We start from the raw sequence: 27,283 nt of genomic DNA on the forward strand, positions 1-27,283 counted from the left end.
AAATCATTAAAATTAAACAAACACACATGAAGAAATAAAAATAGTATTTGGATGATTAGTACAAAATAGACTTGAAAGAAAATAAATTTAAATATTAATAAGATACTTTACATTATTAGAAAAATCTAAAGACTATTAGGATACACTAAAATTTGATGCAGACTCAGATAGAAATAATATTAAGTTACCAACGCTAGTATTTAACAAGATATATAGTATACAGACTCGATATGAATAACTAAAATCAATAGAATCAATCTTTACGCGAATGTAGAATTATGTCTAGAAAATTAAGACATAGTGTACCAACTGGACTATCAATAAACCAATAACAATAATAATAAAGTTAGTGGAAATAGTAACACTGTTGATAAAAGTATTTCATTAATCATGTTAATAGCAGATTTAAAGCAGATAATTTTTGTAAAATTTATACATTGTATAATAGTAAAGTTAAAATATCAGATATTATAGATTTACGTAAAATCAATTTGGATCAGTTACACGGATAAACTACATCAAAATTAATAGATTATTAAATAATTATACTATAAATTTGAGTGCGGAAAAAACTTAGACATACATATTTGTTGGAACACAAATTATTGTTGAACCTAGAGTTACAATTATAGATTTTAGTTGTAGAAAACCAAATAGGTTTGTGTTTCTTTTCATGTTGATGTGAACTCATTTAAAATGAGTTGGTTTTCGCATCGTTTGTAAGTATGAGCAGTAGTTGCACTTAGACGAGAAATAGTGTTTCTCTGTAAGGTGGGGAGTTTTGAAGACTAGAAGAATGGTTTGATTGTCGAGGACGAAAATAAATAAGGTGGGGAGAATGTAAGGACCCTCAAGCTCGTCAACGCTATTAGACCGGTCAAGAGACGATCAAGAGAAGACTTAGCCGCTAACGACACGACTAATCAAAATAGAATCTTAATTAGTAGTTTTTAATCTAACAACAGTCACTAGACCGTCGAATAGATCTCGAAAAGTTATGTGCAATGGGCTACTCGAGCGTGTCACTTGGACACCAGACAAAGAAGATAGTATCGAATTTGTATGAAGGGCAAAAGAGTCTGCGACTGTCCTTATCCAGTTTATGGGTGCCTTCGTAAAATCGTGGGTTTGGATAAAACCAAACGTGTTGAGAAGAACTCGACTTATTCTCTTTTTATTTTCTATTTTCTTTCTCTTTTTTCTTCTTCTTAACTAGTTCATCTTCTTCTTCTCGTTTTCCTGTCGTCTGCAAATCGAGTGATTTCGTTCGATAAATATTTACGGGTTATGAAGGTTGGTGTTGTAGAGTTTGGTGGAGATTAATTAGAGATGGTTTAAGGGTGTCGTTGGGATTATTTATATAGGGGAAGAAGAAGATTGAGTTGTTGTAATTTGAGGTTGGGGTTTTCGTTTCTAAGATGAAGAAATCGAGAGAAGTTAGTGATTCAGATGAGAAGCATGTTGATCTGTGATGGTGGTGTTCAATTGAGTGTAGTTTCAATTCGGATGTTTGAGTAACAATTTAATTAGGGTTTGTAAGAAAAGTATGAAGATGAAATTGATGCTTAAGAGGATTTATTGAAGATGGGTTTGTCACAAATCAAGAGTTAAGGTGGAAATTGAAGCTGAGTATGATGTTCTTCCCCAAATCAGGTAATTTAGGATTTCTTTGATTTAGACCTGATATATATGAATTTGATTAAGAATTGCTGAATCTGATTTGGGTTTATTAAATTGAAGTTGTTTTGATTATATAGAGTTCAGTTTTGGTTAGTTATGAAATTAAGAATTATACTTAGGGTTTCTGTTAATTTGAGGATTCATGAAGAAGAGTTGGTTATTGTTTGTGTATGTGATTGTTATGGGAACAAAATGGAATTGCGTTTAGAGATGGGTATGGTGGTGAAGTTGGTTGTAATCGGGAACTCTGCAGTTTAGTGGTTTTAGTGCTGAGTTACTTCTGCAGGTGTTGTTGTTGTCTGTGTAATGATGGGATCGAGATAGAGTTGTAGGATGATTATAGGCTTAGGTTTTATAATTAGTAATGATGATTGTAGAATTATAGATGGTGCTTCCAGTGCATGCTTGCAACTGCAATTGCAGGTAAGATGTATCTGCATTAGAGAATGAATCATGAAGTGTATTTGAATTTGATGTTTTGTTGTAATCTGGTAGAAATGGAAGTTGAAGTGGTAAGATTTAGAACTGAAGGGTTTTGTAGCATGTTATGGCTTTATGCCAGGCTGTGTGTACTGTGTTGCACAATGGTTGTGCATTTGTGTTCTTTGGCCTGAGCAATGGCTCTGGCCTGTGTAAGGTATCTGACTCTAGCTGACTCTAGCTGATTCAGTCAATCTGACTGAGTCGAGTTAACCCTATTTAATTGAGTTGAATCGGTTTGACTCAGTTGACCAGGACCGGAATTTGACTTTAGACTTGCCTTGACCTTAATTTTGTTTTGACCATTGACTGGCGTTTACCGTCAATTGACTTGTTTGACCGTCAGTGTCCGTTATTTGACCAGTTGGATCAGGCCTTGTGTTAATGGGCCGAATTTAGTGGACTTGGGCTTAGGACTAGTTATCCTAAATTGATGTTTGGACCCTTAATGGTCCGAATTGACCTTTGGTTCTTTCTACAATGTTGTAGATATTCATAAGACTTATCAAATGGACTATATAACCAACCCAATTGGATTAGTAAACCCTTAAATATGAAAAAGGTTGATAATGAAGAAGTATAACACCATAAACGGGTTTAGAACCATTAGATAAACTTGTTATGAACCTTGTATGAGATTTTTGGATAATTCCTTAGAGTGCTTGTGTGATTAACAGTTACTCTTTATTAACAACGATCGATTCAAAGAATGAACCAGTGGATCGTGAATCTCTAGGTAGGCATGGCTTGTCATCAAATCATGTGGGAACTATGTAACCTTCTTGTAATCATTAAGTTTACTTTATCTGCGAGCATGATGAACCTTTGATTTTCTGTAAGCATATTGTATGTAATTCAATGGGTATGTTGTGTAATATGAGTTGGGTGGTTTCCCCGCGAAGAGTGTCTTTGTTTCCCCATAGCTCTTGGCTAAGTTTTAGTAGGGCAATGCTACGTTGTTCGAATATAACATAGTAGTCCAGCTTTACCCCGGTTGATTATTATTACATTTTATTGTCTTTAGATAGTAGTCCGGCTTTACCCCGGTTGATTATTACCTAGTAGTCCGGCTTTATCCCGGTTGATTATTATATATACTATTTTATTTTGGGAAGTCACTCATGTGCATATTATACTTGATTGTGCAGTCTTAGTAGTATGACTGGGTTACTATGACCTTGACTTAGGAAGAAATTCTAGGTTCATGACTGGATATGGTTATTGTGAACCTGTTGTGCGGGGTCAGATCATAGTAATCAAAAATTTATTATATCCTAGACTTAGATAGTGGCATTGGGATTTATGAGGTGTACGCATTCCAAGACAATATCTTACGGTACCTGGATTCCTGCTATCATTTGAGACTGGAGTTATTCCTAGCATCTTCTTCTCCATTGAGTGAGACAAGGTTGGGATAACGTATGTTTAGGTTGTTTAATTCTTTTTTCATAGATCCATCCGGTGGTGGATTTTTCACGGATATTTCCACTATGGACGCAATATCTGGGGAAAAGAGTTTAAGCAATCTTCTGCTTCGTGTTGTGTGTAAAAGGTGTTATCTATTTTTTTCTATTATTCTGTTTTAATTTCATTATCTCTTAGAACTGTGAAGCATGTTAGTGATTACTTCTAGGTTATATGTTTCCACTGGACACCTCTTTGGGATGATGTGCTCACTCGTTCCCACTTCAGTTTCAGTAATCAGAAGAAATGGTGTGCGTGAAGATATCTGTTATCGTAGCTTAAATCTTTTTGTGATGTTAAAGATATTACGAATCTTTAATATATCTTTATTCTTTATTTTTTTTGTAAAACGACACATTAATATATTCATATCACAAGAGAGTTCTTCATTTACACAATATCAGAGTGTATGGGTTTGTTTATTCGGGATTAGCTTATGTAACTGAGTTTTCTTAAGATCGGTAATATAGGTTTGGTGCTTCAAATAGGTTGTAATCCTATTAGCTAAGCAGGTGATTATGCTGGGGCGTCACACATACTTACAATCTTGAAACCGATTTTCCACACTTCCAAACAAGTTTAGAATTGGTTCATCTGACTTTCAAGAACTACGTGATTGATCAAGAACACTCAATCACCAAGTATGGGTTTCACGGTTCTACTAAAACAAGTTTCGGTTCTACCTCCGTGTGAGTACTTTGCATAATCACGCTAGTTACCAAAATTCGGTTGACTAGATACTGGGATCGGTTCCCCACATATATATGGTATCTAACTTGTACTTGCTACACATGTCCATAGGATCAGTTCCCCTTTCTGCTAAAAACTTGTTGCATCTCATACAAGGATCGATTCCCCTTTGCGATAGGTTGCACCTCTTACTAGGATCGGTTCCCCTTTACCCAAAGTCGGTCATACCAATAACACTAAATCGATCATACCATCTCAGGTGATTACTTAACATCGGTTTCACTAACAAAAGTCATACCAATACAAAAGTCAGGCCTTTGTGAATAGTTTTACCAAGAACATAAACAAGTCATGCGCGGTTATACTAATCACACATATTGGTAGTTCAAAAGATATGCAATGAATAACAATACCAATAATGCCTGGAGATTTCTCTTTCGATTCATAAAACAAGTTCATGAATTTAATTCCTTAAAACAAATGTAAAACATTGTTTCCTAGGATGAAATCTTCACCTTATACCCATACATAATCACAATAGCATTCAAACCATTATGTTGATGTCTTATCTACAAATTTTAATGGTTAAGCAATAAACCTCGTATTGTATTCCTTAATACTATGTCTAACTAGAGTATAATCATTCATGCTTCGTAGTTTTGTTTTCAATATGCACGACTTGAAAGATATGTTAGGGAATGAAACAGTTCAAGTCAAATATCACTAACCTCAAGTAGAAGGATGATGTTGTCGTTGTAGCTCCTTACTTCTTCAATTCTTGAAGTCTTCGCAATACTTGTAATGTCTCATATCCTAATACTTTCAAGCTAACCTATACGAAGTTGACTCTAGTACATAATCAAGCGACTCTTTAAATGAGTTTTGGCTCACTAAAATATGACAACCAAACTTGACATACCAACGCTTGGTGGGTTCAACCGATCTATGCTCTAACAAATCCAAATTTAATTACCGAAATAATCAATTTTTGGATTTACAATCAATCAATATAGAACTCAAAGAGTAACTATAAAGTGATGACGTTCTTACACAACTTGATAATCACAAGTTTATCAAAGAGAAACAAGATCTAGTTGGATCCCATCCGATCAAGATGTGTTCACGAATCACGAGATACGGAAACTAATAAGAAAATCTTCTTCGTCTTCAAATCTTCAATTGCTTTCTTAGTAACCTGCATAACACGAACTTGAATCCTCTTATGATCAATCACACACAGAACTGATTCTGTTAACATGGATTATCACAAGATGTCTTTAGATCCGACAATAGTTCTAAAGATCTCGTTGATAATTTTATCTAGTTTGAGTGACCCTTATGTCAGAAGAGAAGGATCTCAAGAATAATCAAACTAGGTGCAAATAAAAGTTTCAATAATCGTTAGTCAATCGAATCAATAATCAGAAACTAAAATAACAATGCAATTATCTAGTTTCTCACCAACGGTACTCGTAGAGCTTCTTGATCCCACAGAAGTATTTAAACAATCGGTCTTAAGAGATTTTGCCTAAGTAGGGTACTTTCCTCTTCGGATAGACGCCTCCACCAGAAACAACACGATTGAAGTTTGCATGGCTCTTAGGATAGTTTGCAAGAAATGCAAACTCAAGTATTTATAGACAAAGTTTGATTGGACAATAAGGAAATTCAAATACCCAAAATATTCTCAAGATATGCATTAAAGTACCTAATTACAGTTTTCCTATTTCCAATTAAATATCAAACAATATTTCAGAAATCTCTACTAGAAAATTTCTATTATTGGTTTAACTAATAAACTAATAAACCTTTTCCAGAGGATATGATTTAATTGTTGGTAATTAAAACATATATATTTGAAAATCATAATTCAATGTTTTTCAAAATTTCGGTTTGCGATCACCTTGAGCATCAAGGAATATCTTTGAACAATTAGTGATAAGAGTTATGCACATGTTCAAATAATGTTGACATCTAGAAGTTTTCAGTCTTAGCAAACCCTAATTCCAAAATCACACAAAACATAAAGAAATATGTGAATATTGGAAACTCGGTTTTTCTCTTGGGACCCGTTATACCTTGACTCACAATAAAAAGTGTGGCCGGTTATACCATGCTTCCAAGTGTAGGTTGTGACACCTTGCTTCCAAAAGTAGGGTGTGATCGGTTATACCATGCTTCCGAATGTAGGTTGTGGTCGGTTACACCTTGCCTCCCAAAGCTAGTTAGGATCCGTTACACCTTGTAACACAATATAGGATATGACCCCCTTGATTCTCAACATAAGTTAAGATCGGTTCTATTTTGTCATCTTGTATTGATCATCCATGAAAAGATGAGGGTACCCAAATACACCACAATCTTTTATTTTGATCACAACCTATTCAAGACCCACCGTGTATAAACCTCTTTAAGCAACAATCACTAAAGTAATATTTCAACAATACTCCTTGTGTGATCGTCCATCGATACAAGATCGTGACAATACAACAACAAGATGTTCACTTGATAATAATTACGGTACAAAATCGAAACACAATAGAATCAATATCAAGTACCTAGTTAACGTACAAGTGTATTTACTTTAATTATAAAAGCCTATTATTGGGGTTGTAGGGGATGGGACTTTGGAGGCTTAAAATACTAAGTGGAACCTAAATGTTATAGGGGGAGATCAGATTTATGTAAAAGTTCAAAAATACCCTCTATAATTTTAATTTATTCCCCTTCTACTATCTCATTAACTATCTAATCCAATAAAAAAAATGGAAAAATCATTAAAAGTGAAAAGAAAAACCGTCGCCCCCCCTATTCATTTTTCTTCCCCTTCTTCTTCTTCTTCTTCTTCTTCTTCTTCTTCTTCTTCTTCTCATATTCATCTTCTTTCTGTTTTCCTTCTTCTTCTTTTTTCTTCCATTCTTCGTTTTTCAACTATTAATCGTCGATTCAAAAAAAATTCGTCGTCGATTAAACTCATTCTATAAAACCATGAAACCTAAGAAAAATCTAGGTAAATCTTCGTCGAATCAACCTCCTCCTGAAGCAGAGAAACCAACTTCATCAAATGATGTAGAAAGTGAAGATCAAGAAGAAGTGAATGAAGGAGATGCACCAGATGCCGAGACTCATGATATGACAACAATAAGGTATGAATTGAAAAATCCACTCTTTATTTAAGCGTTTTATTGATTATTCAGTTGTTTTAGGTCTGAAAAAATGTTTCTGAAAATGCTTACGGCTGGGAGTTCTTGTATTCCCAGCCGTAAATAGGTCTCATGGTTGGGTTCTATTGTTCTCCCAACCGTGTATAGGTTTTACGCTTAAGATATCTAAGAACTCCCAGCCGTAAGTTAGTGTGACGGTTGGGATATATAAGAACTCACAGTCGTAAAATAGTCGATGCGTACGAGATAAAGAAATCCTATCCGCAACAAGTTATTTACGGTTGGGTTATTCCTAGCCGTATATTACCCTGTGTTCGAATTTATTTTCAGCGGTAGTGTTTACGTCTAGGTATTTCCTACCCGTAATTCATTTTCCTAACCGTATAGGTTAGTAACCTAATCGATTTCATATAACGGCTAGGTTTTCCTATCCGTAGTATGAGTAACCAAGCCGCAAATTATATTTCCTAGACGTTATTTGTTTTACGTCTTGGTGGATTACTAAATATCCCATCCGTAATTTTGTTTGTGTCTGGGACTGTTGATAGGTGCAATATTTGCACTAGTTAGGTACTTAAATGCTTTGCTTTCTTGGTAGTTTTTGTATCATTATGCTATGATTTTGTTTTCTTTTGAGTTTCTTAGGTGTTTGAGGCCATCTTAACCAAAAGGAAGTGGAACTAGCTCAAATCCGAAGTTTATTCACATCAACTTGAAGAGGACGAAAAGACGAAGGCTATGGCGAAAGAATGGAGTCAAACCGACGTCGTATGAAGAATCTGGAAGCGGTTGAAGCAAGTAAAAGTTTCCGCAAAACTGAGACAACACAGAATTGTTAAAGGTGGACGCCACTTCTACTCAAGGCAGACACAGAGCATAACAGGAACTATCAGTCTCATGAGACTGACAGTTGAACGGAACGGATGAAGGCTCCTGCACTAGTGCTCAGGGCAGCCAAGTCACAAGATAACTCAAGACCACCAGACCGTACTTTGCACACATCCTGTAAAGAAAGGATTCGGAATTGAAGTTTTATTTCTTCTCAACTCAGTTCAAGACCTTCTCCATGGATCGAGAGCTGCTACACCAAGGATTCACGCCGGCAGACCATGGGTTCAAGGGTGAGAAGAATAATGAGCAGATGATCGAGTTTCATCGATTTAAGCCGTTGTTCAAGCCAAGAAATCATAGAAGAAACAAGTTTGCAGTCGACTGATTGAAGTATTAATGGAGATTCAGGCCTATTTGTGTGTTTCAGTTGCATTGAGAATATGGGTTTGTGTGTATGACTGTAGGGAAGGAGATTGAAAGAGCTTAAAATCAACAACAGCTGCCAAATGTTCATCACCAGCAAATTGCACGAGAAGTGCTCGTAAAAAGGCCTGGATGAAGCTGCAGTCGACTGCACTATTATTGTTGTGGATTGCCATGGGTTTTGATGATATTTGAAGCTGCGAGGAATGTTGAATGATTTATTTGGTTTAGATGAGATGAATTGTGGCAGTGGCTAGGGCCGTGTTAGTGTTCTTGCAAATGAAGTTTACAAGGGTTGCTGGTCTGTGTGCTGGACTACATGAACTGCAGGAACCGGAATTGGTGGTTCATTGTTAGCTTGGTGTTAAATAGTGAATGCATGTGCCAGTTTGAAATTCCGCAGAAACAATGCGAAAATGCATAGAGAATGGTCAGCTGGCGTTACTAGTTCTAGTTGCTGGATTTCTGAACCAAGAGTGGGGATTGTAAAGCTTCAGTCAATCATGAACCGGGTACGAGTTGGATGCAAGAGTTTTCCGCAGGAAGTATGAGCCAGGAGTTGCGCTTTTGGGCGCGTTTTCGCAAGGATGGTTCACTTAGGATGTATGCCTCTGAATTGTGTATGTATGAACTATAGATGAGGAGGGATGAGTTGCTGGAACAATACAATTGCCTGGTGACAGTTTTATATATCTCAGGTGGCCTGAGTAGTTTTTCCGATGACCGGAAACCGGCGACGGTGACCGGATTCCGGCGATGACGTCAGCAATCCGACGACCAGTTTTGGACCCAAAATTCCAGAGACATATTTCTCACACATGGGCTTGGTGGACCACTTGGAGATGGGTTTTGGAGAAGACCTAATATTGGAAATAGTATCCTTTTGGAAGGGGAGAAGCATATAAATAGAAAAACTCTTTCTCTAAACCTAATATATCTCCATGAGGGATTATCTTCTCTTCTACTTTTTGCCTAGGGTTAGAAACATGAGTTTTCTTTTTCTCCTTGTTATGAACGCCTATGCCATGAGTACTTAATTTTGTTATTGGTTAAGGAATAAGTTGGATTTCCAAATATGGGTTTTCGTTCAATAAATTAGTTTTGTCTCACAATTATCGATTATGATTCGCTAGAAATATCGCCATGTATGATTGATTGTTAGTTTTGTCAAGTTGCAAATTGGTAGACTCGTAATCATATCTATTGCTAGTTTAGGGTTTATTATACGTAAACGTGATACACCTTGAGTACACGTAGCATAATTGTGATTATTGCTTGTAGTGATACATCCTAGTAGTCACATGTGGATCATAACCTTTGTTAAAACGGATTAGTGCTTTTACACGTTCGTTTGCATTGATTAGTCTTATTTCATAGAACTTAGTGCTCTTAGGGAGTTAAACTTAATTGTACTTTTACACTTTAGGTTGCTTTCTAGGAAGAGTTCACTTTCGCATATTTTAATGTGTTTGTTGATGACATGAGGAAATTAGCGGGATATTCTTGCAATCAAGGTATCCTAGGACTTTTGATAAAAGTTGAGATTAAATATCAATTCTAGTTATTGTTACAAATTCATGTTTGTGAATGAAAACTAATCCTTGACCAATATCTTCATCTTATTGATTTGCTTGTTTATTTCATTTTTTGCTTTTAGTTTATTTTCCTTTACATAAAAATCAGAAATCCCCCCTTGTTTATTTAAGAAACCGAAACAACTTGACAACCTAGATCCTCTCTGTGGGAACGAACTCTTTCTTATCACATACTATATTTATATCTAGTTGAGCGAAAAAGTGAATTATATTTGCACGGCTGACAACCGGTCAACTGTCCATATTTCCTAGCTGTATTCATTATCATGGCTTGGTTATGTATGTATTTCCCAGTCATTTTTACTTATCTACTTTTGGTTTTTGGTCTTGTTTGTGAGCAGAGCAAAAGAAAAGACGAAGAAAAGATCACAAGAAGTAACACCTTGTAGTGATCCGACTCCGCAACCTCGTCACACAAAACCATTGGTTGCAAATGCAAGGAATGCAAGTGGAGTTGTGACTGATGGAGAAAGTGAAGGCGGAGGAAATGGAGTTGGAGCTGAAACTGCTAAAGGAAGTGAAGGTGTACTTGTTGTTACTGGAGGAACTGAAGTTGGAGTTGCTGGAGGAAGTGAAGGTGTACTTGTTACTGGAGGAACTGAAGTTGGCACTTCTAGTGGTGCTGCTATTGATAAAAGTAAATCCGTAGTTGAGGAGGACAAGAAGGAGGGAAAGAAGAAGTATCCACTAAAAGAAAATGCAAGACAAATCATTGATGCTATGGTTTTTTTACCTCCCAAGAAGAATGGGAGACCTTGGGGTGCGCCAAGAGATCGTTCCGTCTTGATTGGTTACCAGTCATCATAGGATGCTAGGGTATGTGCCGCAAAGGTAATAAATCAAATTTAATATATGTTATTTTCATTTTTTTATGGATATTTAATTGTAACAACCAAAATTTATATTATTTGTAGTTCCCGATAAAGCGGTCCCTAAATTAAAGCACTAACAAGGAAAGTTTTGGTCGTTGGAGAAAGAACATCCAGATGTGGTAGCTTTGGTAAATGCTTCGGGTTTATGGTCTGGAATCGAGCTTTGCAGAAGATGTATGATGTTGTGACAGTTTGTGGTTTTAGAGAAAGATTCTGGCCCGAAACCATGACTTTTCTACTCCAGTTCGGCGAGATGACTATGACTCCGGATGATGCAAAGAAAATCACCGGTCTTGCTTTGGAAGGAAAGGTTGTGTTTGAGGGTTTCAACAATTCTCTTCCTTTTGATGAGATTTATGTTTTGGCTAAAGACTGTGTTGGGTTGGGCAAATATGAAGCGGAAGAAGAGTTTGAGATAGGGTATGGAGCCGCTCCCAGAGCTAAAAGGCCATTTAGTCTACCGGGTGAATATCGTGAAACAATTAATATGTCAAGGAAGATTAACCTTGTTCGTCTGAGGGAGAAGTTGGAGGAATATAACCGCAAGACTGCTAGTGGAGAGATCGTGATGGACGCAGAAAGAGCTAGACATACGGCTATAGCTTACTCGTTGCACTCCCTTGGGACCGTCTTCTTTCCCGATTTCTCAAGAAATAAGGTAAATGCTTGTTATTTGCAGTGGTTGAAGACTCTCAGTATCGATCCGGAAACAAACGAGGTACCTAAGTACTCGTGGGCCATCGCCCTCCTTGCCAGTGTGATGGAAAGTCTTTGCAAAGCTTCTAGGTGGAACGAAACACAAATTACGGGATGTGTTTCTCTTATACAGGTATCGTTTTGTTTTAATTTAACAAATGTTTATTTACTTTACTTTTATATGTTGGTTTGTGTGTAATATCTTATTTATAATTTATTTTTCTCCGTAGTCATGGGATTACGACCATTTTAAATGCTTGAGACCTTCTTGGGATACAAAATGGCCTCTAGAGAAACCCACAGGAGGAAGATACCCCTTTGGAGGGACCCAACACAAGGCTCAAGAGACGGAAATGGTCGAAATGAGGAAAAAGTTGGATGCTTTGATAATTGATGATGTGGTGTTTGATCCATATTTGAAACTTGACGAGGAATCACAAGAAGAAGTTGGTGATAAATAATTTTCTAATGTGGCGACCTATGTGGGACCTTTGTTTCATTCAACTGGGTTCGTCATTTTGGATCCTCGTAGAACGCTCCGCCAAATTGGTATTGTCCAGAAAATTGTACCTGAAGACTCTCATTTTACACTGAGCGTAGCCAACTCCCAATTAAGGACAAATATGTCATATTGAACTATGAACCAGCACCGTTGATCGAGCATTGGAATGCTCGTTCCCAAGTAGAAAACCAAATGAGTAGAAAAGCGCTTGAAGCATCTCATGGGACTTCCGAAGCGGATGCGAATTACATGGAATGGTATCAAGAGTGGGCTCATCCTTATGTGAAAAATTTGGATCTGGCGGTGCAAATATATTTGAAGAAGGCGGATACAGAGAGAGAGAGAGTTCAAAATCAAAGGAATCAATGAATGAAGAAGATGATTGGGAGAAGATGGTGGTACGTATACTACTAATTATGTTTGTATATGTTTTTTTTTTAATTATCTATGAATAATTACAGTATGTGTATTTGATATGAAAAATAGGTTGAACGAGTTAATTGGCTGGTCAAGGACATGACTCGCATGATTAATTCGGGTGAGAAGTTAACGGTCCCTGAACAAAGATTACTCCGGAATCGAGTTAAAGGCATAATAATCCATGGGAAAGCAGGTTTATATGCTTATGAAAAGGACTGATCAAGGAGAATTAAGAGGGCTGGGTCTCATTCTTCTAGAGACGACTCGGATACTCCCTCCGGTGAGCAAGCTCAATCAAATCAAGGAAAAGGTGGTCGAGGCGGTCGAGGTGGAGGTGAAAAAGGTGGTCGTGGTCGAGGTGAAAAAGGTGGCCGTGCTGGAACAAGTGCTCGAGGTGGACGTGGTGGAGGTAAAAGGACTCCAATTCAAGTTTGTAGATGGGGAAAAACGATTTGTTGATTTTCTAGGGAATTGAAGAGACAGACGTGTTGTCGAGACTCCTCAACCGAGCAAACTTCTCAACCTCACACAAACGCACTGCAAAGGGATTGCTTAGATTCGAGAGATCAATCTGTAGGAATCCGGCCTAAACCAAGTCAATGGTCGTTCCAGAGTCAATTCGGACACAAAGAGGGAGATGGGTTGATCTGTAGGAGGGAAGCTGAGAATTGTATGGGATCAATGATGATCAAGGATTGTGGATGTGTTGAAGGTTTCTGCAAGTTTTCTGTGAACTGTTGAGTTCAAAGTAAGTTCTGGTCGATTGATGGAATTTCTAAGAGTGACGACTCGAAAAATTGTCTTGTTTCAATCATGGATCCAGAGACTTATTTATATTTTCAGAATAAACAACTTGATCCCTGTAAGTGTGACGGTTTCTTGAGTGAAAGATTGGAAAAATGGGAAATCGTGGTGAAACCAGTTCCAGGTCGTGCGGAGACTTGGTTAACCATCCACCCACTACTTTGCTAACTCCTTCAACCGTTTGCACGACTTACTCACATTTCTCATCGTGGATGAATCCACGTGCCGTAGGCTACCAGAACAAAACCCTAATTGATATCCCCCCATGTGACGTGATTGATATCTCACGAACGTGGAGTCTACAAGGCAGACGTGTACTGATTAGTCAGTCGCTGACTATTAGATTGTGAGTCTAAGTTTTGTTGAATCGAGCATGAGTGATCGAATGCTCAATGATTCATGGATTGAACATGTTAGACGTTCTTGGATATTGCTCGTCTGAGCAAATATTGTAAATTCGAGCAACTGAGCATCGATAAATTACTGAATATTGATAGTTGGATCAATATTTGAGCAACTGAGCAAGTATTGCTCAATTCGACGAATAATTTATTAGTAACGTGACCTAATAAAATGTTAATCAAAATATTGGTAGACTACCAAATATTATATGATTAATCCAGATGTTGATTGCTGAATTAACATAAATTTATTAGTGTTTGAACTTGCTCAGAATGATGATTTTTGGAGCGTTTGTTCGAAACCCTAATTTTTGATCAATTGTTCGTCAATTGATGAATTACTGAAAATAGGTCATGAGTGAGGAAGGGACCGACCACATGAGATAATGGACATCCATGTGGTGCCTAATTGCTCGAGTGAGCGTGCACCAGGGTCCTTAGTTGACCGGTTGGTGAAAGAATGATGATTTATATGTCGGTTTCATCATTTATTGAAATAGTGCTCGATTGAGCATTAGGTGATAAAACCTAATTATGGAAAAGCGAGGGGACGACCAAGAGGGCATGACACCGGCCCTTGGTGTCCGTGGGACCAGCTGATGGTCGTTTGAGCAAACTCCAGGTTGGTTGGAAAGAGTTTAGACCCAATATGAGCAATTGAGCAAATTAGGTCAAAATTACAAGAATGTGTGGGACCGGCTCTCTGCAAGCCTTAGGGTCGGCCTTGGTCGGTCAAGGAAGCATGCCCGTGTCTCAGTCCTGAGAGTTTTGGTATTTTCTGATGTGCGTTCGAGCAATGTTTTGGATTTTCTGAAGAGTTTGATCTTTGACTGAAATTCTCGATTTTTCTCGAATGAGCAAGTAGAACTTTGCTCGTTTGATCAATATTTTGAGAATATATTAAAATAATAATATTTTAATATTTTTCGTGAATAGCCTAGCCGGTCATGTGACCATTTGGCTTTTTGGCTTTTTCATAGTTTGAGCAATGTTTGAGAAAATATGAAGAAACCATGATTTTTGCTCAAACGGAGGAGTTTCATGAGATGAGGGAAATAATAATTGTGAAAATAAGGGATTGCAAGGTGTGGGACCGGCCACGACTAGGGCATGGCCGGACGGCCGTCCAAGTAGCCTGGTCCCACGACACTTTCCCTATTTTTTATTATTTTTCATGAAACCGTGAAAATATGGAGAAACCATGAGTTTTGTTCAAACCAGGAAAGTTGACTGAATCAAGGAGTTTTCATGAGTTTATGAAGATAATAAAATAAGGAAAGATAATGGAATAGGCATGGGGACCGGCCACGACTAGGGCATGGCCGTCCGGTGGGCCCGGTCCCTGGGCGCCTCTTTATTATTTTAATATTATTATTTTCTCTCTCCTATTTTGTGTTGAATTCCTCGTTTGTCCATACTTTTGAATGCTCGTGCGTGCATTCGGGTGCTCGTTTGTACATCATTGTCGAGTACACTTGCACCATTTTCTTGGGGCTTACTCAGTGATGGTCCAGATGCCCGGTTGTTGAGTATTTATTACTAATTTATGAAATTCAGTGGAGAATGATTCATGAAACTGAGTAATAAAGGTGAGTAGTTATTTATTATCAATTCATAGGATCAGCTGTGGATTCGACCATGAATTTGGAATAATAAAATGAGTATTAACATTATATGGGATCGTGGATTCGACCATAGAATCGGAGTAATAAAATGAGTGGTTACATTACCATCCCATTGGATCGTGGATTCGACCGTATAATCGGATTAATAAAATTATCTATTACCATTTCATGAGATCAGCCGTGGATTTGATCATGAAATCGGAATAATGAGATAAAATAATTATCTATTACCATTCCATGGGATCGGCCGTGGATTCGACCATGGAATCGGAGTAATGAGATAAAATATATTATCTTATAGGAATTCAATGGTGAATGTCATGGTAGAATTAATCTATTGTAGAAGGGGTATTAGCCATTTAAAGCGTCATACCCGTTCTGAAAGGTGCATAGTCAGGGAACAACGAGTGTTGCCGACGTCCTGAAGGCGTTTATCCCTCTCAACAATTATGTATGGAGAGCCGCCTGAATCTATACACGGTGTCTCTATGTAATCAGGGAACAGCGAGTGTCACCGACGTCCTAAAGGGGTTAAGTTCTCAATCATACGGAGAACCGCCCAATTATGTTATTCTACATAGAGGTCATGATGAAATGAGCAGTATCGAACGCTTCAGGGAGGCCTTTCGAGTGACATATGCATCATAGCTCGTAAAATATGAATCGTCACATGCGTTCCTGAAGCCGTGTCAGAAACATGCAGTATCATGATTTTACGATTTTGACCTTTGTTGAAAATCCACCATCAACAAAGTTGGCAGGGGAAAAGGAGGTAAAACTGCTAGAGTTTTAGAACAAGTTGTGGAACAGGAGAAAGAGGACGACGATTTGGATACTTTTTTAGTCTTCGGAGGTGGAGGAATCAAGTGAATGAATGACCATTTACTCGCTTTTTAGGATTTTGCTTCATGGATTTTTTATTATCTAAGACTTTGTATATTTACTATTTTCGTTGTTTTATTATGGATTTGGATGGATGAATTTTTATAACTTTGCATGTATGAATGAATGTTAGTCTTTCCATTTGTCTAATCTACGAAAAATGAGGAAAAAATCAACATTATTGAATTTTTGTGCACTTTCGGCTAGGTCGATGCTTCACATAACCTAGCCGAGAGTACCTATAATTTTTATCAAATAAACTTACACAGCCGTAAACAAGAAAACGGTTAGAAACTCCCGGACGTAAACAAGAAACGGTTGGTAAAAACATTCGTAATTTCTTTACGGTTAGGAAATACCTAGCCGTGTTTTACTCTGGTCACACAAAAAAAAAATATCTTGTTTACGGCTACATATCCATGCCGTGTATCATGCTTACGGTTAGGACACCAAACAGTAAGTTTGACATAACTTTGCATCATTTGTTTACGGATTGGTCGACCTTTCTAGTTCCTGACCATAATTCCAAAGCGGTTAGGAACCCCATCCGTAAATATGTTACAGTTGGTAGCTTCCTAGCCGTATATTACTCTGGTAACCCAGGAAAAAAAAGGGCTCCTGGTTACGGCTACATATCCAGGCCGTAATTCTGACAACAAGTAATTACGGCCAGAAATACCAGCCGTAAATCTGACAGACCAAAAATCTAGCAGGTTTATACAGAATTATGGCTGGGTCGACCTAGCGATTTCCTAGACATAAATACCTATAATTTCCTTTTGTACCACATCAAATCGGCTTGTTTTTTGAATTTTGAAAAATAGATCCGTTTGAAGACTAATCTATAAAAGGTTCTAGATGTTCAACCACCTATTTAAACTTGAAATAACTCCATCTTCATATAACCACACATTCCAAATCAAAATCACACCTTCTACATTAATAATCTCCACTAAAACTCCTACAAACTAAATACAATGTACTCAAAGGATAAACCCAACTTTACTTTGGATGAAGACTTATCTCTTTTCCAAAATTTTGTGCTATGTTATCCAAACAAGGGAAAAGAACGAAGGAAATGTGGTTTACCAAGTCAATCTTATTAGAGTAAGATTTTTGAAATTTTTTGTAGTGAAACAGGTAACACTAACAACCGCAATGGGATTGAATTGTATCTTCGATTTTCATACATACGCAAAAAAGTGGAAGAATATATGGCTTTACTTCGTATGTGCGAGCAACTTCGACTTAAAGGTGAGACTGATGAAGAAGTCGTAGCTCAAGTTAAGAAGGAATGAAGAAAATGGAAAGGTTATAATTTCAACTTCGAAGCTCAATTCGCCATCATCAAAGACTTCGTGATACATCGAAAGTGATGTTATTAAAACCAACTTTGTAATGGGATCTATTAAGTATGTAATGAGTTTTATTATGGTCTAGTTAATGAAAGTATTAGTAATTTTCAATCGTAGTGTTGAAACTGGACGAGAAAAGTATGTTAACGCAGCCATAATACAGACTCGGGTTATTCTGGGAAGCATAACGGCTGGGAGTTCTTCATTTTTTATCTGATTTATGTGTTCACGGCTGGGTGTTCGTAATATCCCAACCGTAGTGATGTATTTACGGCTTCCTCGACATATTTTCCCAGCTGTAACAACAAATATTTTCCGAGTTTGCTCTGATTTTTGACGGATTTGAATCGATAAAATTGATGTTGGGAGTTGATTATAAGGTTATCCCGAGTTTTGTGATGAAGCGTTTCATCATTTTTCTTGAAATTTTTTCAAAAGAATTTCACCAAAATCACTGTTTTTCCTTCTTCAAAACTCAAAAAAAATCAAGTTTTGATTTGCAAAAGATTAATGATTTGATTAGTCTAATCCATTCACTAATACTTATCAGTTAGCTTAATCAATTTAATAAGCACTAATCAAATTAAGGGTAAATTAGGCATTACAAAAAACGGTAGACAAGGGGTTCTATGGATTACTATTTCATGACCTCATTAAGCCCCAAAAAACCCAGCCTTTTTAAGCCCTAATAATAGGGTTCTAATTATAATATAAAACAATTATAATGCAGAAATAAAGTAAAGCACACACCAGAATTTTGTAAACGAGGAAAACTACAATCTTGTAGAAAAACTCCGGGACCTAGTCCAATTTTGAATACTCAATGAATTAAGTCGCTACAAAAAGTAAACCTGCAACTTCGTGTAGACGAGACCAAGCAAACTAAAATCCTAGTTACTCAGATTCATCAGTATTCTTGTTTTGATAACATCTAGCAGAACCGAAGTTCTCAATAGACGTTTGATACTAGATACCCTAGCAGAACAGGCGTTCTCTTTAGGACTAAATCTAGTGAATCTTCTTAATGGTTCACAATAACTTCTTCTGCCAATATTTCAACTGGAAAGACAAGATTCCTATGGATCGTATTACACACAGTAAAGGATCAAAACTGTTTGGTCTTACTTTCTAATCACAACACCGAAATATATGATAAAAGCACATTTAACAGATCCGAAGCTCCTAGGTTATGATATCAAACAAGACAATGATTACTGAAATAATCAATCTTGATTCAAGGTTTATGATAAAATCACAAACAACTTGTTGATCTTAAAAGGCATATGTTATCGAAATTAAACAACCTTTTAATCTCGAAAAATGAAGTCACGGAAAGTCACACCAAGATCAAAACACAAGAATAAAGTATCCAAATTTTCAAAGTCTCCAATCTTCGATTTAATCTTCAAAGTAATAACATGCAAAAAGAAACTTGATTCCTTATTGATTTATTGCACAGATGGAGTCTGTTAACAATGGCAAATCAATGAATCTATCTTATAGATCTAGAAAAACTTAGATCCGTAGGAAGGTTAAATCTTTGATCTAATTTGAGTAAGAGAAGGAACTTGGAATAAACAAACTAGGTGCAATCAAATATTTAACAACCGTTAGTCAATCAAATCAATATTCGAAAACTAAAATAACAATGCACCAATGGTACTCGTAGAGCTTCTTGATCCCACGGAAGTCTTTAAATGAGCGGTCGTAAGAGATTTCGCCTAATTAGGGTACTTTCCTCTCCGGATAGACGGCTCCACCAGAAACAACAAAAAGTAAAGTTTGCCTGGCTCTTAGGATAGTTTACTAGAAATGCAAACTTAGGTGTTTATTCTCAAGATATGCAATGAATGACAGAATTCGGTTTTCATAATTCCAACAAATGTTGGTCCAATATTTCTGAAATCTCTCAATAGAAAATCTCCAATTAGTAAATGCAAATTACTAAATTTTTATTCTCTAGAGCGATGCATTAATGCTGGTAATTAAAGCATATAAAATAAAAAACCGTAATTAAAAGATTCATAATTTATTGCGGCACAGGATCACCTTGAGTACCAAGGAATATCTTTGAACAATAAATGATAAGAGTTACTTCTCGTGTTCAAAGTATATTGACATCTTTTCACTGCAAATCCTTATTTCATATTTACATGGATTGCTTTCTTGGAATCGGTTATACCACACTTAAAAACAAGTTTAGAATTGGTTTGCTAGTATTCCAAGACTACTATGTAATTGGTTATACCAAATCACAATGGTTAATTGTGATCGGTCCTTCCAAGTCACATACATGGGTTCAGATCGGTTATACCTAAATATGGTACCTACATGTGATCGGTCACATGAGTTACCAGGACCGATTACACCAATTACACCAATTACAAGGATCGGTTTCATCTACACATGGTATATACTTGTGATCGGTCACACTAATTACCAGGACCGGTCACACCAATTATAAGGATCGGTCACACAATACTTATGGTCGGTCATACCAATTACTAGGATCAGTCACACCAATTACAAGGATCGATCATACCATCACATGGTGATTACTTAGGATCAGTTACACCAGTTACCAGGACCGGTCATACCAAATCATAAGTCTACGCATTGTGATCGGTTATATATACCAAGATACATAACCTAAGTTAAGATCGGTTCTACCAACTCAGACATATTGGTCATCCAAAGATATGCAATGAATAGCAAGACCAATAATCCAATTGATTTTCCTTTCGATTCACAAAACAAGTTCATGAATGTACTTCCTTCAAACAAATGTAAAACATTGTTTCCTAGGATAAAATCTTCATCATAACCCATTCACATAATCATAGCACTATATACAAGATTATGTCGATATCATATCTACGAAGTTCAAAAGATAAGCGTTATACTTCGTAATGTAATTCCTTATTACTATGATCCACTATGATCACGTCTATCCACTAGAATATTTATTTATATACAGCTTCGCATGTTATGTTTTCAATCTAAAAGACTTGAAAGAAACAAGATAGAAATGGAACAATTCAAGTCATTAGTTACTAACCTCAAGCTGAAGGATAATGTCTTCGTTGTCTTCAATCCATCTTCAGATCTTCGAGAGTAACTGGAGCACAATATTTCTATCGTTTCTAGCCTTAGATAAGGAAGTTGACTCAAGTTCACTTATTAAGCGACTTGAGTTTTGGAACTAAATATGACAACCAAACTTGACATACCAACACTTGGTGGGTTCAACCGAGCAGTGCTCTCCCCCTTTGTCAATTTAGTGACAAAACTCTATTACATATGGAGATAAACGAATTACAAAAATAACTCATTCTGCATACGCTTAATCCACATTTCAACAACATAATGACCTGCACATATTCAAAAATAAATGTCGTTGTTGAAGCATTCGAATAACAAAATCTTTTACTCCCCCTAAAGGCAAGCTAGGTAAATATTCAATCCAAACATCTTTGTTATTCCCATTTTGTAGTAATAATTACTACACATCAATATGATATGCTTAGTCAATGCTTTACTCTTTTGTTAGATATATCGTTTAAGCACAATTGTCCTTTCCAGTGATTAAAAATCACTTGTTTACTCCATATATTTCTCCCACTTTTTTTCACAAAATGACAAAGGTTCGAGAAAATAAAGGATAAACCGAAAGGATCTTACGAATCTATAAGACTTGTATACAACCTATAAGAGTTAAGCACGAAGGTTTCACATACCATTTTAGATAACCAATATTAAAACTGAAAATACAAAAGTAATGTAGTTTCAATATTTTATCAAGGAAACAATTTACCGAAGCAATTTTCCCTACAGATCGACTAAGATACTTAATTCACTGTCGAACTGATTGCGTATGTACAATCGCTTATTTCGACAAGACTCAAATAGTGATCAGAATTAACTTTATTTCTCTTATCAGGCTCTAATTATTTCCCTTACGAGAACTAGTGGGATCCTCATGAAATTTTCATAGAGATACTTCATGACCAAAAGAGAATACCATATCAACTTATTTAGATGCCATCATAAATTCGAAGCTAAATGCATTCATCAATGAGTTTATAAAGATACCAGATAACCCCTATAATATTCCACAGCCGCACTCCCCACAAAGATTTGGCAATTAAGCACAAGTTCAAAAAGAACTTTTCCCCATAAAATGTCATTCCCAAAAAAACAACAAAGGCGACCTTACTTTCGTAAGAAAAGAAGGATTTCTTTTGGATAAAACCAAATCACATGAAAACATGAATTTGTATCCAAACTATTCAATTGAATTAACCACAAAAGAATCCATGATTAATCTAATCGAAATGGACAACTAAATTAACCACAAGAAAATGATCAATTCAATTGGTCATGCTCGTCATAAGAGAACTTACGGAGCAACACAGTATATGCAAAAAAATGTGGATCGGAGACGACCAATACTGCGGAATAGAAAAGGATTCATTCTATTTTTCATCACTATTTGCACAATGACATGTAATATACTTAATCCTTGTACACAAAAGTTTTATCCTTTCTTCCATCAAAATAATAACATAAAAGGCTTTAACTTTTGTAATGTCAAAAGTTCATTCTATATTCTATCAATACTTTCATACCGACATAACAGAGATAACATTTGACCAATTATAGAGAAGTCACAGGTTCACGGACGTAAACACCATATCCCATAACAATTTACAATAGGAGTTGGAATGACGCTGGTAGTGGTTTTGGTAGTTTCATTTTTCATAAATTAGGTATCGCTATTCAAAGAGGAGTTGGAGCCCAGCTTGTGGCCAGGCTACCAACCAAAACATCTGTACGAGTTTCTTTAAATATTATTTTTAATTTTTAATTTTAAAAAAAAATACAATATGTAAAATCATAAAGATTAAAATTGCAAAAATCATCTTCCAAAAACTTAGAATTTAAATAAATAAATATAAAAACATTGAAGATGAAAATCGTTGGACATAGCTATGTGTACTCACAATATTGGCTATTACAAACCCTAGTTATTCTTCTAAAAACATAAGAAATAAATTCTCAAAAGAATATTTACTAGACATTGAGACCTATGAAGAATTCTTTATCTTCTCCGAACTCCTTGTCGTCAACAGCCATGGGAACATAAGGTTCATGGAGAAACGAGTCAATTCCAACAAACCTTCTAGGCTGATGATGTCGAACTAGGGCCTTCTGAATTTCGACAATTCTCATAATCAAAAGCCTTTATTTGCTGAATCTCCTTCCTTGCTTCCTTCAGCTCTTCAAGAACATCAGAAAACTTCTGAGAATTTGAAGGAACAACTCTTGGCTTCCTCACATTCCTTCTTTTTCTTTTCAAAGTTGGAGGTAATAGAGATTTTTCTCTTTCCTTCATGATTGATGGCTTAACAATCATATTAACATCTTTTCCATCAGAGCACGTGATGCTTGGAGTCTCCATACGTGTATGTATGGGTTTGTGAGAGGAAATCACAATTTAAACTCAGTTTTCAAACTCAGTTTTCAAACTCAGCAGAAATTCACGGACGTGAACTTTCCGCCAGTACGCGTACGGGTACGAGCACTTAGGTAACTGAATGAGTTGGTTTTGAAATTCCAACATCAGCAGAAATTCACGGACGTAACTTCCGCCAGTATGCGTACGGCTATGCATACTTATCCAGTCTCCTTCAACCATTTTGCATACACACAAGTATGCATACTTTAGGCTCCCAATTTTGGACTTATATACTAATGTGCGAACACACTATGCTTACATCCAAAGATGATTACAAGATTCTGAACTCTTTATTTCAATCATTGAAACATTCTTCTATAATGATAATATTCGTTTTCACACACTATTAGCATCAAAGCAATTTTCAAGATATTGAAATAATCATTATTGAAACATTCCAAGTCTTACACCAAATGATTGTATCACACAAACCATGTAAGATGTTACTCGGCAATTTTCTCATGATATAAGATGAACTTGGTCGAAGCGAAAGTTTACCAACACATATTTCGAGAAATATGTAAGCGAGATATACTCAGCTCGAAATCTCAAATGTGTATATAGAAAACTATATCGTAACACGACTTATGTCTCAATACAAGAGATAAAGTAGAAATAGACTTTCCATGTGATAGATGAGTTCAAGTCTCCACATACCTTTTGTTGATGAAGTTCCACAAGCTCCCCTCAGTAGTTCTTCATCTTCAATCGATGAACGACGTGAAGTCTAATGCTCAACTACACTTTCTATCCTAATCCGATACTTAGTTATAAGTAGACTAGAAATCAAGACTTATAGTTTTGGCAACTAAACTTGATAAACATGCTTGAGATAGCAACACATGCGAGTTCGACCTAGTAGTGCTCTAAAAAATTTCACTAACAGTAGTGAACTTAGAACAAAAGTTTTAAGAACTTGCCTGTTTGTTCAAACCTGCAAAGACGGGAAAACTCCATTATTCAAAAATCATAAATTGATTTTTTATAAAACCGAGAACAACCCATGTAAGTTTTTACTGTGTTAACATCCACTGATTTTTCAAAAATTGGACATACGTCCATTCTACAATTTTGAAAACTCACATACAAACATTATTTCACCATGTATGATTGTCTACTTTCAACAAGTTGTTCAAAATCAAAACATTGATTTTACAAAAAATATATTTTAACGTGAAACTCACGTAAATTTAAAAAATATATTTGCTCCCTCGCGCGATCATACGTAAATTAGAGTATATTTTCACAAATTTGTGAAATCTCAAATATCAAAAATAAAAAAATTCATGAAAGCTCATAGACAAAAAATTTATTACTAAGAGCATCCACAGTGGGCGAGTATAACCAAAATTTGGGATGAGATCGTAACACAGTGGGACGGAGTAAAGATCAAATCCCAACCAAAGATCAAATTCCAGACCAAATATGGTCGCGACCAAATCCCAAATTCTAATATAGTCGGGCGTAAATTTAAAGTACGCTTGTTGCTGGGCGTAAATTTAAAGTACGCTTGTTAACGGGCGGAGATTTAAATTACGCCCGATGAAAATTCAAACTAAATAAAAAAGAAAAAGAATGAGGCGGACTTTTAAAGTCCGCCTGATGAAAGTTACAAAAAATGGGGCGGACTTTTAAAGTCCGCCTGATGAAATTTTACGAAAAAAAAATGGGGCGGACTTTTAAAGTCCGCCTGATGAAAGTTACAAAAAATGGGGCGGACTTTTAAAGTCCGCCTGATGAAATTTTACGAAAAAAAAATGGGGCGGACTTTTAAAATCCGCCTGACGAAATTTTAATCATGTACCGTTGCGTCACAACACGGACTAAACCCAAAATTTGGTCTTTTTTTTGATCTTTGATCTTTGGTTTTGATCGCACCACTGCAGTTGCTCTAACAGACTAACGTCTATTCAAAAAAAAAAAAAAAAAAACTTTTCTCTCGTACGAACATCCGCCTCTGAAACGAGAGTTTATTCCATTTTATGAAATCCCACATATTTACAAAATAAAACTTTGGTTTTCGTGAAAGCTCATAGAAAAAATTTATATCATTAGACGCAGGTCTACTTTAAAAAAATAAAAAAATCTCTCTTATGCTAGGGATCATTGTTTGTTTCTTAAACTAACTAACGAACGAACGTCCGTTCTTAAAACAAGGATTTCCTTTTTTGGGTCCGGACCCGTAAACGCTAAACCGACCAAAATCGGACGTCCGATCGTCCAAATCAGAGTGCTTCATCTCTTCGTGCTCACGGGATGACACTCTATCATACTGCCAAAGTCCTTATTTGGGCATTTGCTCGTACATGACATCATTGGAGCACATCGAGGATTCTGAAAATGCCTTTGTACGACTAATTTCAACTACTTATCTCGTTTACTGGAAAATCACCATCCAGTGCTTACTGCAGAACATGAATGTCCCTCACTAAGCAGAGGATTTAATGTTGATGGTGGATTTTCAATAAAAGTCAAAATCGTAAAATTATGATACTGCATGTTTCTGACCCGGGTTCATGAATGTATGTGACGATTCATATTTTATGATTCGTGAACCATTTCACGATCTCTGACTGCGCGAGCATTCCTCTCAGAGCTATGATGAATATGTTTCTTGAAAGGCCTCTCAGCTGAGCGTTCGATGCTTCACACATTTCATCATCACCTCTACATAGAATCTTAATGATTGGGCGGTTCAATAGACATAATGTTTGTTAGAGAGTTTAACGCCTTCAGGACATCGCTGAACGTTGTTCCCTGACTACGTAGAGAGACTGTGTATAAAATCTTGATGATTGGGCGGTTACCTAGACATAATCTTTGTTAGAGAGCTTAACGCCTTCAGGACGTCACGCTGCACGTTGTTCCCTCACTATACACCCCTCAGAAAGAGTATGATGCTTCAATTATCTCATATCTCGATTCTGCAATAGATTAATTCTAGTGTGTCATTCATCAACTGAATTCCTAGAAAATAATCTATTTTATCTCATTACTCTGTTCCATGACTGATCCTCAGCTGGATTTCATGGATTAGTAATAGATAACCATTATATCTCATTACTCCGTTCCATGGATGATCCTCAGCTGGATTCCACTAACCGGGCATTTGGGCCACCACCGAGTAAGCCCCGAGAAAATGGTGCAAGTGTACTTAGCAAATAATGTATAAACGATCACTCGAACGCACGAACGAGCTTTCGAAAATATAGACAAACGAGGTAAACCTATGAAAAATAAGGAAGAAAAATAATAAAAAAATATAAAAGAGGCGCCTAAGGGACCGGGCCTATCGGCCGGCCGGTCATGCCATCGTGGCCGGTCCCCCACGCCTCCTCCTTTATTTTTTTCTTGTTTTATTATTTTTCCTAATCTCATGAAAACTCCTTCATTTGAGCAAACTCCCTCGTTTGAGCAAAATTCTTAGTTTCTTCATATTTTCCTTCAAACGATGAAAAATAGGGAAAGGTGTCATGGGACCGGGCCACCTAACCTCCCGGCCATGCCCTAGCCATGGACGGTCCCACACCTTACAATCCCTTATTTTCTCATATTATCATTTCCTTCATCCCATGAAACTCCATCGTTTGAGCAAAATCCCTAGTTTTTCAATATTTTCTCAAATATTGCTCAAACCCTGGAAAATCCAAAAAGTCAAATGGTCACTTGACCGACTAGGCTACTCAAGTCAAACATTAATATATTATTATTCTCATATTCTCAAAATATCGGTCGCACGAGCAAAGTTCTACTTGCTCATTCGAGCAAAATTGAGAGTTTCAGTCAAGATCAAACTCTTCTGAAAATCCGAAATATTGCTCAAACGCGCACCAGAAAATACCAAAACTCTCAGGACTGAGAAACGAAAATCATGGTGACAC

General features: G+C 36.6%; 1 protein-coding gene across 1 annotated transcript; it reads left to right on the top strand.

Annotated features, from left to right (window-relative positions):
- The first annotated feature begins 7,302 nt into the window (after positions 1 to 7,302).
- Positions 7,303 to 12,356, top strand: LOC113356408 (protein MAIN-LIKE 1-like). The gene is made up of 4 exons (XM_026599533.1): positions 7,303 to 7,460; positions 10,669 to 10,879; positions 11,369 to 12,028; positions 12,126 to 12,356. Exons 1-4 carry the CDS (start codon positions 7,303 to 7,305, stop codon positions 12,354 to 12,356), a joined length of 1,260 nt encoding a protein of 419 aa, XP_026455318.1.
- The last annotated feature ends 14,927 nt before the right edge of the window (positions 12,357 to 27,283 follow it).

The sequence above is a fragment of the Papaver somniferum genome, chromosome 1 (genome assembly GCF_003573695.1).
Source record: "Papaver somniferum cultivar HN1 chromosome 1, ASM357369v1, whole genome shotgun sequence".
NCBI classification, from domain to species: domain Eukaryota; kingdom Viridiplantae; phylum Streptophyta; class Magnoliopsida; order Ranunculales; family Papaveraceae; genus Papaver; species Papaver somniferum.

Excerpts from the sequence above, each read along its gene's own strand:
- LOC113356408 (XM_026599533.1), top strand. The coding sequence starts at position 7,303 with ATGAAACCTAAGAAAAATCTAGGTAAATCTTCGTCGAATCAACCTCCT. Across the intron at positions 7,461-10,668 it reads CATGATATGACAACAATAAG|AGCAAAAGAAAAGACGAAGA; the intron begins GTATGAATTGAA and ends GTTTGTGAGCAG. Across the intron at positions 10,880-11,368 it reads TTGTTACTGGAGGAACTGAA|AAGATGTATGATGTTGTGAC; the intron begins GTTGGAGTTGCT and ends CGAGCTTTGCAG.